This window comes from Buteo buteo, chromosome 3 (genome assembly GCF_964188355.1).
Source record: "Buteo buteo chromosome 3, bButBut1.hap1.1, whole genome shotgun sequence".
NCBI lineage: Eukaryota > Metazoa > Chordata > Aves > Accipitriformes > Accipitridae > Buteo > Buteo buteo.
The window spans coordinates 57061666-57076143 of record NC_134173.1 but is presented as its reverse complement, the minus strand read 5'-3'; the positions used below and the strand labels follow the sequence as shown (position 1 = coordinate 57076143).

The 14478-nt window shown below is 38.4% G+C and overlaps 1 protein-coding gene across 1 annotated transcript in view; it reads left to right on the top strand.

Annotated features, from left to right (window-relative positions):
* The window catches only part of DPYS (dihydropyrimidinase), a 33575-nt gene extending 21648 nt beyond the window's left edge, over nucleotides 1-11927 (top strand). The window contains exons 8-10 of the mRNA XM_075023797.1: nucleotides 7196-7403; nucleotides 10159-10264; nucleotides 11713-11927. Of these exons, the coding sequence (XP_074879898.1) occupies nucleotides 7196-7403; nucleotides 10159-10233 (283 nt within the window). The 3' untranslated portion in view covers nucleotides 10234-10264; nucleotides 11713-11927. The remainder of the gene's footprint in view (nucleotides 1-7195; nucleotides 7404-10158; nucleotides 10265-11712) is intronic.
* The last annotated feature ends 2551 nt before the right edge of the window (nucleotides 11928-14478 follow it).

Genomic DNA, 14478 nt, shown 5'->3' with positions numbered 1-14478 from the left:
TCTCAAAAAATACAAAAACTTATATGCCTACAAACTCAGCTGCATTTCCCCTCCCACATCATTGCAAAATAGCAACATGTTGGGTGCTACCGGAGGATTCAGGATTTTCTCCTTCTAGGTTGCAAGAACCTAGTGAATTCAACGTGACAGCTCTGCAAGCTGGGAGCAATTGCAATTCAAGGTTCCACTTCCAGCACTCTGCCATTTTAGCTGAGGCTTTCCTTCTACAGGTCAGCTTCATTGACTGGCCTATTTCTGTAGCATTTTATGGTAATTTCTGCAAACAATATTACATGAACAGTAATCAGATTTGCTACTGTACTTAAAGGCTTCCAAATACTGGTTTTAGCATGTCTGCATGAAAGCAAAGAGTATTGGGAATGTATACATTAAATGTATAAATTCTTTAGAAACTGCATTAGAAAAGACGGGTTGTGAGTTCTGCCAGGTTAGGTCTGTTTCTTAGCTTCCTTATACTCATTGCATATTCATTAAAGAACACACAAATACCAAAGGGACCTGTTGGTTTATTGCAGCCATGTGCTACTAAACATCATCTTGCCAGACCTCAACACCCTCAGCATCCCAAGTACAGCCTGTGCACACAGGATTGTTTTGTGAGAACTCCTTGGAAAAAAGCATGTAGGCAGCAAATGTGTACTCACTGTACCATCTTATTTTAATCTGTGTTTTGATCAAGAATCTTCACTGACTTCTTTCAGCTGCACACAAATAATATAACAGCCCCAAGTCTGTGAAACAAAGGCAACTGTAAAGACTGTTCCGGAAGGAGAGGGCAAAGTAAGCAAGGAGAAGGGAATGTCACCTGTCAGCAAGTCAGCGTTCTCTGTAGCTGATGCCTTTAGCGATTTGAAAGCAAGCAAGAATACAAAATCTCTAGGGCTTGTTTCAGAAATGCTCAGCAAGGAATCTAAATACTGCAGTACCCAATTCAGTCTGTGAAAAGAGCTGAGCATCCCTTGTAAAGTAGGGGCAGAAGGTGCTGAAGATCTCATAAGAGACATTCAGCTCCTGGAAGATATTAGGGCTCAATAAACTCACTGTAGCCTATCGGAGCCTTGTAAATAAGCCCTGGCTCAGGCCTCAAAAGCAAGATCCAACACCAATAGGGATAAAAAACCTGTCTCAAATGGAGTTTAACTTTCTAAGTCCAGCCACTTCATTATAACAACGTGCAGTCTGGGAAGCCTCACCCACATTTTTTTTCCAGTTACCAAAGACAGCCTAAAAGTTAGGTACTTTTTGAATGCGGAGGCAGAGCTGGCTGTGCAGGTAGCAGTCTCTCACCCCATCCTCCTTGGACTCCACTGGAGTGGCCCTCTTTGGCGGACCCAGCATGTGCCCCACGTGTGCCCATGGAGCTGGGCTCAACCCTGAGCACAGCAGTGATGGCTGCAGTCCCAAGTGCACAGCTGCTGGAGCGGGGTCCCTGGTTAGGAGGGAATGCAGGAGTCCCGAGGTGAGGAGGAGAGGGAGGAAAAGGACGTGTTACTCTGTAATCTGCGTGCTATGACATGACTAGGGGAAGACGTGGTTTCTAGCCCGTTTCCAGTATTTACGCATTTTATGGGAAACAGTCACTGGATGCAAATCAGCGAGAAGTCAGAGTGCCCCAGTCTGCTGGTATATGTTCCCTCAGTGCCTTTGTTTGTGTGTAGATATGTTCGTGGATAAATCTTTTGCATTTGTTAGAACCAAAGTCTGCAGCCCATGTCTGTCTCATTTGTAGTCAAGTCTTTAGCCTCACAGGCTTAAGTGGGGACAAGTTACAACATTTAAGCACTCTTTGCCAAGCAACTGCCTGTAATTTTTCATAACATGAAAGAGGAAGAAACCAAAATGTTAACAGATGATTAGAATAAATAATGCTGCAACTGTCTTACTCTTTTGATGAATGAGCATAATTTTGAATACTGAGTATATGGATAACTGCATCTAGACACAATGAGGCAAAATGAAATAATGTGGCATACAAATATGTATGCATAGGACAAGTATGTTTTAGCATTTTCAATAACCCCATATGCTTTTTCACAAGTACAAGCATGTGCATGCATGAATGTACACTAATTCACTAGAATTAGAGTTCCTGTCAGAGGCCTGTTATCTCAAATTAGGGGGACATGGAGAAAGAAACAACAGGCACAAATTAAAACACAGGAAATTCCATTTAAACATAAGAAATAGCTTTTTTTTGCTGTGAGGGTGATCAAACACTGGCACAGGCTGCCCAAAGAGATTGTGGAGTCTCCATCTTTGGAGGTACTTAAAACCCGACTGGACACAGCCCTGAAAAACCTACTTTGGCTGACCCTGATCAGAGCAGAGGGCTTGGAATAGGTGATCTCCAGAGATGCTTTCCAACCTCAATGGCTCTGTGGTTCTGTGAACTGTAACAAAATAAGCCTCTGTGAGAGAGCATGATGTACGTTTCCCTAGTAACTTGCTGTCTCACGAAATGTCAGCTGCTCTCTTTAGAGAACTGAATCTTAGAAATGTTACAAAAAAAAAATTAAGTCTTTCTTATTTTCTCCTTATATAACCTTGCCTTTTTCTCCCTGGTAATCGCTTCCAGATCTTCTTTAGTCATTGAATAGACTAATTTGTATTTTCCTCTCTTGTTATGCTTTTCTGCAAGCTTAATTTCTCATTACTGTTTCCCTCCTGACCATTATACAGTTTGACAATTTTCACTTCCATCCCATATCAGCTTGGAGTGATTGATAGGACCAGACTGGTGGTATTGTTGACAAATGAGTTACTTACCGTAATCAGAAAAATAATTTTGTTGCTATTCTCTACCCATCTTAAAACAATGAATTTTAGGAGATATGATTGCATGAAATAGAGACCTGATCCCTCAGATAATTCACTTCTACTTGGAGCTCGCAAACATTAACTTCTTACCTCTTCTTGCATCTGTTATCCGCAAATCTCCTCACTTCATATGACTAGTGAAAGGCAATGCTTATTTAAAGATATTTTTTAAGAGGCTAGGAATACAACTTTACGAATAGTTGCCTGCATATATTTGCATGTGCAGTTATTGCAATTCCTTAATATAAAATAGGCCATGGGGGTTTTAATCCACATTATAGGCTTACAGCTAGCATATTTACACATAGATTTTAAGACTTTCTCTTTCTTCTTTTTCCTCTCTTTTTTTCCCCTCCTTTGCTTTCTTTTTAATAAAACTGACTCTTTAACAAAGTTCAACTTAATTATCATTATAAATGAGTGGTGGCTTAGGACAGCACAGAAAGATGAATGTTCTATTTATTTTTTTATAGATTTTAGAAAAGCCGGTTAACAATATGGAGAGTTCAAAGGCATCTGAAAGTGATGTGAAGAGGCAACTCGCAAAAGCTGATACTATCCTCAGCAAACTGGCATTTCTCACCTACCCCCAGCTCCAAAAAGCTTAGAGATACTGCACTGTAAGCACAGAGAGAAATTGCTTACAGCTCAAATATTCACTCTTACATAAGTTGGTTTTCTATGGCAGCTGTCAATGAAACAGTTGTTTTCTCTTCAACAATGGACTCGGGTCATGTTAACTGCCTTCATTACTATATTTTAAATTAATTAATTAAATAATTATAGAATAGGTGTCCTCCTTTTACTGAGACGTTGAGCAGCTATTTTTACCCAAGGGCTGTCAACTACAGAATTCCTTTGTATTCCTGTACCTGGAATTTTTTTAACAAAACTGTGAGGTATGCACCCACTTTCCATTGAAAGTAATTAAATTCTTCATTTTCTTATGCCCACTTTGAAAATTAAAGTGATAATGCTCACAGCAGTCAAAGTTTAGGTTCTAGAGCTCACTCCAGTCCAACAGATCCACCTTCGCTGGGCTGATGTAGCTTCATGTCCTATGCATTATGAGGGGTAGAAGATCATTCTAATGTCTAATGGTTTCCCTTCATCCAGTTCCCCCTCCTGCCTGACTGTAACTCACTATTTAGTATTTCAGGCTCTGACTGAGGCGTAGACATGTTTATGATGGTCCTGGGTTGTGTTTGACTTGAACTGAAAACTGGTACCTCTAACTCCTTAACAAACCTTCAGGGCATAACTTTTCAGCTCACCACCTGTACAATCTTGAATTTCACCCAACAGCTTACTGCGTTAGTCTAATCTGATGCTCTTTTCTAAATTTCAAACTTCAGTTTGTAGTTTATTTAGATATAATTTTCTAGGAGTGGCTGTAAAGTCCTTTCTCACATAGAGCATAAATAAATACAGGAATCCTCACACAGTCAGAAAAAATCTGGTAATTGCATTTAGACTAAAATAATTGCTATTTTAGCTGTAAATTAGTTGGACAGAAGCACTGCGTTGAAAAAAAAAAAACAATTTCAGAAGCATGTCTTCCTCTTTGGTACTAGAGGAATGTCAATTTTTATACTGACAGCCTAAAATGTCTTTGCAAGACAGGTGTATCAAAAGCAGCTGAAGTGAATTACATGGAAACACTGATGTAAGTAGGAACAAAACAGGGCCTGATGTCTTTACAGTATCCTCTTTGCAGAGGAGAATGATCTTTTACATGTTGAAGTAATCATTCTGATCTCAGTCTCTGTTTGAGAAAGGGTTGCCTGAAACAAGAGCCACTGTAATTTATAACTAGAATTAGAGAATTTTACAAATTTTATAAAAGAAATCCAATACAGGTTTTTGAAGCCTGGAGTCAGAATCTGCTCTCATATTGAGTAAACCTTTACATCAGGCATCACTTAGGATGCTGGAGTCAGCTGTTATGTTACACTTCACTATGGTGGCAGTCTTGGTTTCTTGGATGATAAGTAAGCTACAGCCATTCTTGCTATTAGCTGAGTGACCAATAGTGTTCAGACATTCGGAGCAAATAGTGGAATTTCACTACAATTCCCAGCAAGCTGCCTGCTACTGAAATGGCTGATACAGCAGTAAACAGTTGCATAAGGTTGCTGAGTTGTGAGCTTCAGATCCAAGCATACCATCTAGTGCTGTGTTAATTGGTTGTTCACTTGCTACCTGAAACTTTCACTGCCATTGATAACATCAAAGGGTTAAAGCACAGATGAATTTTTGTGATATCCATCAGGGAGAATGCGCTTCACCTTTAGAAAGGGCAGTGTGACCTAAGGCTTGTTTCAGCAGAAGAGTTATAAATGAGTTCTATACGAGTTTGCTGTTGAGACAAGCTCTGGGAAATGTGTTTTGTCATATTGTGAGGTTTATCTGTGCTGACTTCCATTCATTTTGTATCTTTCTGAAGGACATACTTACCTCTGAGGTGTGTTTACCTCTAGTGATCCTGCTCTAGCACATTTAAACAGCTCCCATGTTGAGTTGAAGTATCTTGCTTATTTTTCTGTTCGTTTGCTCAAATTACCTTTTCCATTTTTCTTTTCATGTCCCAGTGCTATTGTGCAAATAGACATGATGTATACCCAGAGAATGCTAAATATAATTATATTACAGTTGTTCTTACTTACTGTTCTAGCGTTGGACTCATAAGGGTAATGCAATAAGCTAGAGGAATATGTTCACAAACTCTTGGTAGGGCTATTGTAACACCCATGGATAAAGTTGTTCGACAGTATTCATAGGACCAGTGAATACAAGAGAGGTCTAACCTCTATTGCTCACTCTTTCCACTGTGAATCTGCAAGATGATGCTGATACTGGTGAGCAGGCATGCATAAGTTTTCTGTCCAAGGTGTGCTGAATAAGGAAAAGTTTTTATTCCTAGGGCAGACTGGTCATAGAGAGTATTTCTATGTATACAGCCTTTGGAAAGTCAGTTGCCACCAAGATTTAAATGTAGACCTTAGTAGAACCATTTCTCTTAGTTCAACAGAACAATATGAAAGGAAAGCTAAGTCTCCTTCCACAAATTCTTTTTTCCTCTGTATAAGTGATTACTTTTGAAAATGGCTATAGTTCAAGAAAGATACAGATTTTGTTGTGGTTTTCTCATTTTGATAAGGATGTTAACTAAAGTTTTAGAAAATTTCTTCTCCAAACAGATCAATATTTTAATCCATTAATATTTCATATTACTTTTGACTTTGATAATTCTTTTTCAAAAGATGCAGTCTCTGGAATAATGTTAATGCTATATATGCATGATAGGTTTTTGATTGTGTGAGCACCTACTCTGGAAAATTCTGACTGCTAGCCAAAAGCATGAAGCTTCCTTCCTTTCAGAAATTACAGATGACAATAAAAATGTAAACTCTCCAAGTTATTAAAAAAAAATATATCTGTAGATTGGAAACAGGAAGTTAACACAATAATTAACTAAAATTCAAAATCTTGTGACCCATTTTAGATACAGTAGATAGTAAGTAGATCAGTAGGGAAAGTAGATAATAAAGGAAGTATACACAGCCTGGACTTCCAGATGCTAATGTCAGCTCTAGCATTGGCTCTGCCTTTAATGTAGCCAGTTAGGGTTGGAGAAATTGGCTAGAAAAATGGTGATCATAAAGAATGAGGTCTATGCATAAACAGAGCAATAACACCATAGCTCAAATGAGTCCTGTTGAGGTCTAAAATTATAATTTGCTTAATACCCTTGGAGGAAAGGTATGTAGAAGTGTGACGTTGTCATTATTATTTAGTAGCATCGAGATATTTGTGCTGTCAGTCACTGGATCAATCCAAATCACATTAAGATTTACCAAAATTCATTACCATCTACTGACTTTCCAGTGAAATAGTCTTTGTGTTATTTGTGAGTCTCAATCTTTGAAACATTGCAGCCATACTTTTCAAACTTGAAATTGCAAGTCATTCTAGCTAAAAGGTCAGAGCTTTTTCTGACCTTATTGTGCACAGATATTTGCTTGACAAGGCAGAATGAAATCATGTTATTCAAATAAAATATTACAACCTGATTTTTTTTCCCCACTAATCTCTTCCTAGTGGAAAATTTTACATTTCAAGGCTGCAAAGTTCTGTCTTTTACTCTCCCTTTTCATTCTTTTGAAATGCAATTACTGTTCAATGAAATGTTATTGCTCTATCCTATTTTTACAGCTGTTCCATGATGTACTGTACAGTGTCATAGTTTAATAATGCTGCTAAATTTTCTTCCTTTATCAATTTCTCAAAAATTTATAATGAAGTAAAATGCAAGGATCATAGTAATTTTGGGCGTTGTTTTGTTTTGTAAACACAGGACAATATCTGCAAAGACACATCACCAAGCCAACAATTTCAATATATTTGAAGGAATGGTCTGCCATGGAGTCCCAGTTGCGACAATTTCAAGAGGCAAAGTAGTTTATGAAGGTGGAGCTTTCAATGTCACAGCAGGAGAAGGCAAATATGTCTCCCGTCCACCATTCCCTCCATATGTCTACAAACGAGTCAGGCAGCGGGAGCAGGTTAATTAAAATAATAAATCTCTGTAATGCTTTGTACAACATGAGGATAACTAGCTCTTGGGAAGAGAGGTTTGGGGATTCAATGGTAATTTCCCTTACTAAACAAAATCTGCCAAGGTGGGAGGAAATGAAACTAAGGACTCAATTTTTATTGCTCTTTATCTTACAGAAAAATATCATAGACTAGTTTCTGCTTGTAGGGTAGTCTGTACAGCTCATAGACTAAGCCTGGGTACTTTTTAAAATAAACACTTCCCACTTGCAATAAAAGTGGGCAAAGTTTTGCTCATAAGTAATCTAACTGTTACATTTCATCACTGATTTCACTGAAAATCAGAGAGGCTTCACATCATATGCAGGAGGAAATCTTACACTGAGGAAGAAATCAATAATTTTCTAAATCTTTCATGGATCAGATATTTGGATCTAAGCCCTGTAGAATGTTGAACACTTTGCTGTGTTCCAGCAAGAATGTGTTAAAAACTGAACATGTGCAAAGTGCACTGCTGGACCAAGATAGTTCTGTTCAAGCTCTTGTTCTTTTTTTTTTTTTTTTTTTAAGAGAAATATTGCAAAATACATGAAGATTGAATTTTCAGTGCTTATTTACCATGGAAGCATTCATGAAGAATGCTTTTGCATCCTGAGTGTTACTTATTGTGAGTAGGATTTTCAAAAGCACCCAGATAAAATGTATTTTAAAATCACAGCCTGAATCAGTGGGATTCACTGCAGGATCTAAAAGTTGAATCAGACTAGGATCCATGTAAGATATGGCCCATTGAAATGCTTCCAGTATAATTCTGTATATTTCTTCCTGCTGTTGTCTTGATGGACTGAGAAAGGCATGGAAAAGTGGCTGAGTGAGGCTTTCCTCCAAACACCACACTTTCACAGGAGCTGGTGGGCTGTCTGCAAGTTGATACATATAATACAGTGGATAGGCAGGGAAGTCCCCATGTGACCACACAGTTTTTCCCTGGGAGCTAAGAACAGAAAACAGATTATTGCATTTGGGGGTTTTCCAAACATGAAGGAACACTTTTTTTTTTTTTGGTGCCAGAACAAGTCAGTGTAAATTAGATAAACTAGAGAGATTTTTCACTTGCATTATGTTAGCATCTATGCTGTTTCTACTTTGCTTTTTATTTTGAAACCAGATTCCTCATTTAAATCTGTCCACAAATTTTATATATTCTATTCACCTTTTCAATGTGAATGAAGGTTAATGTTTCTCAGGGAAGGGAAGGGCAAATGAAATAATCTGTGCCTGGACTTCCCAGACTAGTAGAAAAGCGAGCCAGTAGTCCTAACTGTGAAATTGTCCAGATAAAAGATCTTCCCTTTCCACTGAACATGTGACTGAATTGAAACAATTGCTCCAAAAGTCATGCAATTCTATGGCTAGCTGCAGATAAGATGGTCTCACAGGCTAAATAGTGAGAACTGGTTACCTACAGTAGACTCATTCTGCATTTTTAATCTAGATAGAATCTCTTTGCAGTGTTCCTCTTAGAAATCGTAGTCCTTTGGGTCTGTCTTCAGTGGGATATATATCATACACAAAGTTGTGTGTGCCTGTGAGTCTATTTAATCCACTGGACATCACTGAAGATATTAGGTACTTTGTTAATGAGGGCTGCTTACTATTACAGCACGCACTTTGTTGTGCAGTGTTGATCCCTTTGCCTTTTAATGCAAAATAAATGTCAGGTAATAGTAATTGAAACTAGCTGTTGAAAACAGATTTGTACTAGCATTACACCAGCAAAAACTTGGGGCGTTACTTTTCATGTAAGAGAACATGTTGCACTTATTAAATGATAATTAGGTGCTTCCTGAAGCATAGCTGAGTTTTAGTGACTGCAAATCCTGGCATCTCCACTAAAGCCTTATATGCCATGTTAGAGGAAGATTAGTATCAAAACTAAACTACAATTTATAAGAAATTTGATAATTACAGAATTCTGAAAGACTTCCATGAACATGGTGGTTTCCATTTCCCATCAAAGCTAGAGAGAACTTTCTCTTAACCAAAACATCAAGTGCAGCATGTCTTCAGAAGTGATTTTTCAACCAGCTCAACCTCCTGTAGCCAGCAGCTGGGATAGTGGATGGTAGATACCCACACAAGCCAGGATTCACTTTGTTTCACTGATGTTCATTAACCTCTCTTACCTGTATTAAGAGCATCACTGGAAAATGTGATTACTTTAACAAAGAACAAGCTTGTAACTTGAACATGCAGTGAGTCAGCTGTTCTGGAGAGCAGCTCAGGTGTGTTTTCTCTGTACCTGTTCTCTCCTGGGATATCCTGAAGTAGCTGAACTGAGATTAAAAAAATACACAGAAGCAACCAGATTAATTGATTTGTGCTTGTCTTTTAGCATATCCTGATTATTTGTGCCATAATCTCTGGGATTTTGCCACTCCAAGATCTGTTTGGACTAAGGAAGGGAGAAGCATAAAAAAAATGAGGTGGAAGATACTCAGTTGTTTCTTTAAAAAAATGGGTTTAGAATTGCTTTGTTACATTGCTGAAGAGATTGAGCCACCCAGCTCCTGATGAAAGCTGAAAACTGAACAGTTTAATCCCAGTGTAAGGGTTCTTTTCAAGAGAGAGGTTTGATGAAAGTGTTGGGATGCATAACATAAAAAGCTGGGTTATCATAGGACTGCTATTTTCATTGTGTCCAATTAGCAATTGCAAGGGGAAGACAAATAACAATGAAAGATTTGAAATATTTTACTGCAGGTCTGCCAGCCTGTTCCTGTTAAGAGAGCACCATATACAGATGTGATCTCAGCAACATCCATCACACCAAAATAATAGGCTCATTCCCCAGCTTTGGCTCTTGCAGGTAACTGTCTCTTTTGATTAGTGAAAACTACTTTACTTAATGCTTCTTGGAAACTTCAAGAAAACAAAAGTGTAGCAGGCCATCTAGCTTGTGACAGGCTTGTCTGAAATAAGCCCTCTTAGAAGCCGAGTTGTCTCAGTATCTTTAAAGTTGATGAAAATGTGTAGCAGCCCAGGTATGGAGGACCTTTTTCTGATTGGAGCCTCATTTAAAAAGTCAGGTTGAGAGAAGCAAATGGTGTTTAACTGCTAGACTGAGACATGGGTATGAAGGCTCATAGAAAACCTGAGTTCAGTTAGCACCAGGAGTACAAACAAAACATAAATGTTTGGCTTGCAGGTTTACAGAAAAAAAAAACCCAAAAAATCACCTTGATGTGAAAAATTAAATTTTTTAGTGTCCCTGTGTTACAGACAATAACTGTCCACTAATTGTGCTGTTTGGGTTAAGCTGATGAGATCTGTTTTGCAAAGACAACAGCTGTCTTCATGCAGTAGAGGTGCTGCAGTCAATGCCAGCAGTGGTCTAATGGATGGCTGAGCTGTTGTAAGGCTCAGTGCTGGTAACAGGGGAATAACACCCAGCATCTCCCCTTCCTTCCTCTCCAGCGTCCACAGTGTGTAGCTTGATTATTGACACTCCCTCACCTGTATATGCCCTGGTGCTCAGCAGATCTTTCTGTGAGCTGATTTACTTGCTAAACCAGTGGAAAACAATTAGCTTCCTTTTTCTGGGTTAGTTTTCTGTCGGCAGCTGGCGAGAAGGACTAGGTGACAACACCTCGCTCTTTAACAGTTTACCAAACAGAAGAAATGCTTCAGGAAAAAGTAAAAGAACTAGGTAAGATCTTCAGCAAGCACAATTGAGACATGATGCTGCTGTATGCCAACTGCAGCTGAAATGTTGTCTACTGCAGCAAGGGATTTGATTAACGTGGGTCAGGGGGACAGTGGGTGGCAGTAAGCATGACAAAATCCAGGTTGAGTTTTTGGGTGCATATGTGTACCAGCAATGAGATCAGCTAGTTTGAGAAATGATTTCCCAACAGATGGATGTAAAGCCCCAGTTCGCACCTCATATAAAATGGGTCTGTTCTTAGTGCTAATTAATATGAGGATAGGAACAAACCTGCAATGGTGGGAGGGTGAAGTTAGCTTTTGCACATTTCATTGTATTATTCCTTTAAAGCTACCTCACAGTGAACCTCATCCCGGGCATCAGTAGCAGCAACAGAGTGCAGCATCCTATTTGTTTTCCTTTGTCATAAGGGAGAAAGCTTTTGTAATAGAGAGGACTAAAGGCTAAAGCTGCAATAGCGTGAGGGAGCAATAATCATTCTTTCTAGCTCCTAGCACTCTTTCTCCATTATTACCTCTCTGAGTGACAAATTGCAAAGCAGAGATTTTCTGTTGAAAGATTATATCATATTGTCTTTTTCTTCTCTGTAGATAAAAGCAAATGAAAATGACCCTGCTGTCCCCATCAAAGCAGTGCATTCTGGGTCCAACAATCAATCCACAATCAACTTCTCAAGAACCAACATGAAACAACAGTAACCAATAAACATTATACTGGGCTTCCTGCATGAAAGTTGTCATTGCAATTTCTCTTTCAAAGGAATTTTGTTATAAGAACTGGAAAATTCTTTTTAGAAAATGGGGCAATAATAAAATAATAACTACAATTATAATGTGGCAGCAGCTCAGTAGGTTCTTAAAAGTAGGTGAGTTTGGGGATGGTATTTCTTAATATTTAGAAGTTATCAGCTAACCTATAAAGTAAAAGCAATGAATAATGGCCTTTAAGCACATTTTCTACATTCTTCCTCTGTTGGGTCACAGGAGATGAATCCTAATTCTCTAGTTTCATGTGTTAGGAAGATGTCTGTTGTGCTTAGCAATGCATAGAATTCTGATAGCAGATGCTGATTTTGATTTTTTGTTTTTCCCTTCCTGGAAGGGGTCAGGTACAGAAAAATGCTGATTCAGGAGAACTGTCACAGTTTTAGAGCTGCTGCTACGTCTCCCTTCCCTGTCTTTAAAGGAGTTTATACATTTTGTCCCTGCCAGCTGCACAGCCAAGCATTTATTGGTGTGTTCAAGTGTTTCTTTTGCTACACCCTAAGCAAACCTATGCCAACCATATTGGTGAACTCATCTATGATACTGTTTTGTGTGCTGGCTTTATGGAGAGACACACATCCATAACTTGAAGGCTTATTAAGTGGGATCACCAGAGCAGGAGCATAATGTGTTAATTTCAAAAACCTTCTTTTTCTGAAAACGTGAGTTTTTTCCCAATGTAACTAACACTTTGTCTTTTGTAGGATAGGATTCTGGTAAAAAAAAATAATCTGATTTGATCAATTTATCTGATTTCCCATTTGAGAGATAATTGTATTCTTAGAAGCATGATTCTGCTACCATGTCTAGACAGGTTTTGCCTCAGAAACCTAGACTGTTGTTTAAAGTTGCATTTACACATGTGATAGCCCTTCTTTTCAAGCAATTGTTACTGGGGAATATTTAAGAGAGAAATGAGGTCAACACAAAAACACCTCTACAGTGAGTTTATTGTCCCGTGTATAGAAACAGTATAACCTGTACTTCTGTGCAACCCGTGGGCCAAACAGGCACAGAAAGACTTTCAAATTTTAAGACAGACACAGAAAGCATATGCTAATTACTGTTATTTTTAATTTGACAGTGGAAAGCAGACTTGTAGTTCCTGCTATGTTCATGGCATACAGTGATGTATGAGCTTGAATGAGAAACAAACTGTTACTAGGTTGGTAGTTCTTGTGTCTCTAAATAGCAAAGGAGAATTTTCTTTGTAAGATGGTGGAGGATAATCATGTTCAGGAAGAGCTAGCACAGGTTCCCATTTCTCATGTTGTATTTCGGGTGGCAGAACAGCAGAACCAGGCATCCAGCACTATTACAGTGACTATTACAAGGGAGTGGGGTTCACTGTTCAGTGGAGACTTCTATACTGCAATGGTTTGCATCTGAGTGTGTTGCCAAGTCTCCCTCTATAATCAACAGAGAGAAAGATGCCTCTGCAACATTATTCATCTCTGCATCAAGATCTAAAACAGGCTAGATGAACCTGTCCAGAGTTGTTCTCTTTTGGGATGAGATGAGTAGTTTTCTCACAAATGCTGGTTAGTCTCTGTTGACTACAAAGAGAATACAGTGTGACTATGATGCAGATGTTTACTCTGCAGCTGCCTTCCAGCTAGCCCATCTTTGCCTCTCAGAACTGGAACTTTCCGTTATGAAGGATGCCTGTTTTTTCTTATGTTTTGTCTCATCAAGAGTGCATGTCAACCATGGATCCATTCTTTTTAATTAATCTTCTGCTACCTTGGAAGAAGAGCAGAAATTTGAGAAAAGTAGGGGAAAAAGCAGGGAGGGGAAAGGACTTATTTCTACTTTCAACAATAACATATTTGTGTGGAGTCTTTCATCTCAGGCTTCAGGTTTTAACTATTATTAGAGCCTTGCAATTGCATGATATACCTGTGAGGCAAGTAAATATAATTAGAATATGTTTACAGTTGTGAGAACTATGGATGCTCAAAGCTCTGAAATCACTCAAATGATTGAATATATGTAGTAGCCTTATGTTTAACATCCAGTGAATATATGTAGTAGCCTTATGTTTAACATCCAGTGTTGGCTTAAGTGAGTTGCTCAAGGCCAAAATGACTCAATTATGACAGAAATGAAACCCAGGAGTAAAGGCTGCCTGTCCTTTGGATACTGTGGACGTGCCCAGGACTTTCAAATGTCCTTTGGGCTCTTGGGACACCTACTGAGATCAAAGTGATACAAAAGACTGCAGATCATGAAAGCCCAAAGGAACAAAGTTAGTGATTTTTCTAAAAACAGATGTTTTCACAGTGTGATAACAGCAAGTAGTTTTATGCGTTATATAAACACCCATTTTGTAAATTGAGCTCTCCAAACCATGAAAGTGTATTATCTGTGGAAAAATGTATAATATTTTTAGGTTTCCTACAGATTTTTATTAGATTAGAAATGAGGAAGCTTCTCCCTGTACAATTAGCAACAAGTTCCTGATCCCTAAGTTGTTATTTACTGCTCTCTACCATGGATTATTCTCACAGGAGGTATCCTTTGGATTTTGTTCTTAACAAATGCTTACTTTTTAATTCCAATGACTGTTTTAAATATTGTGCAGATGTCATA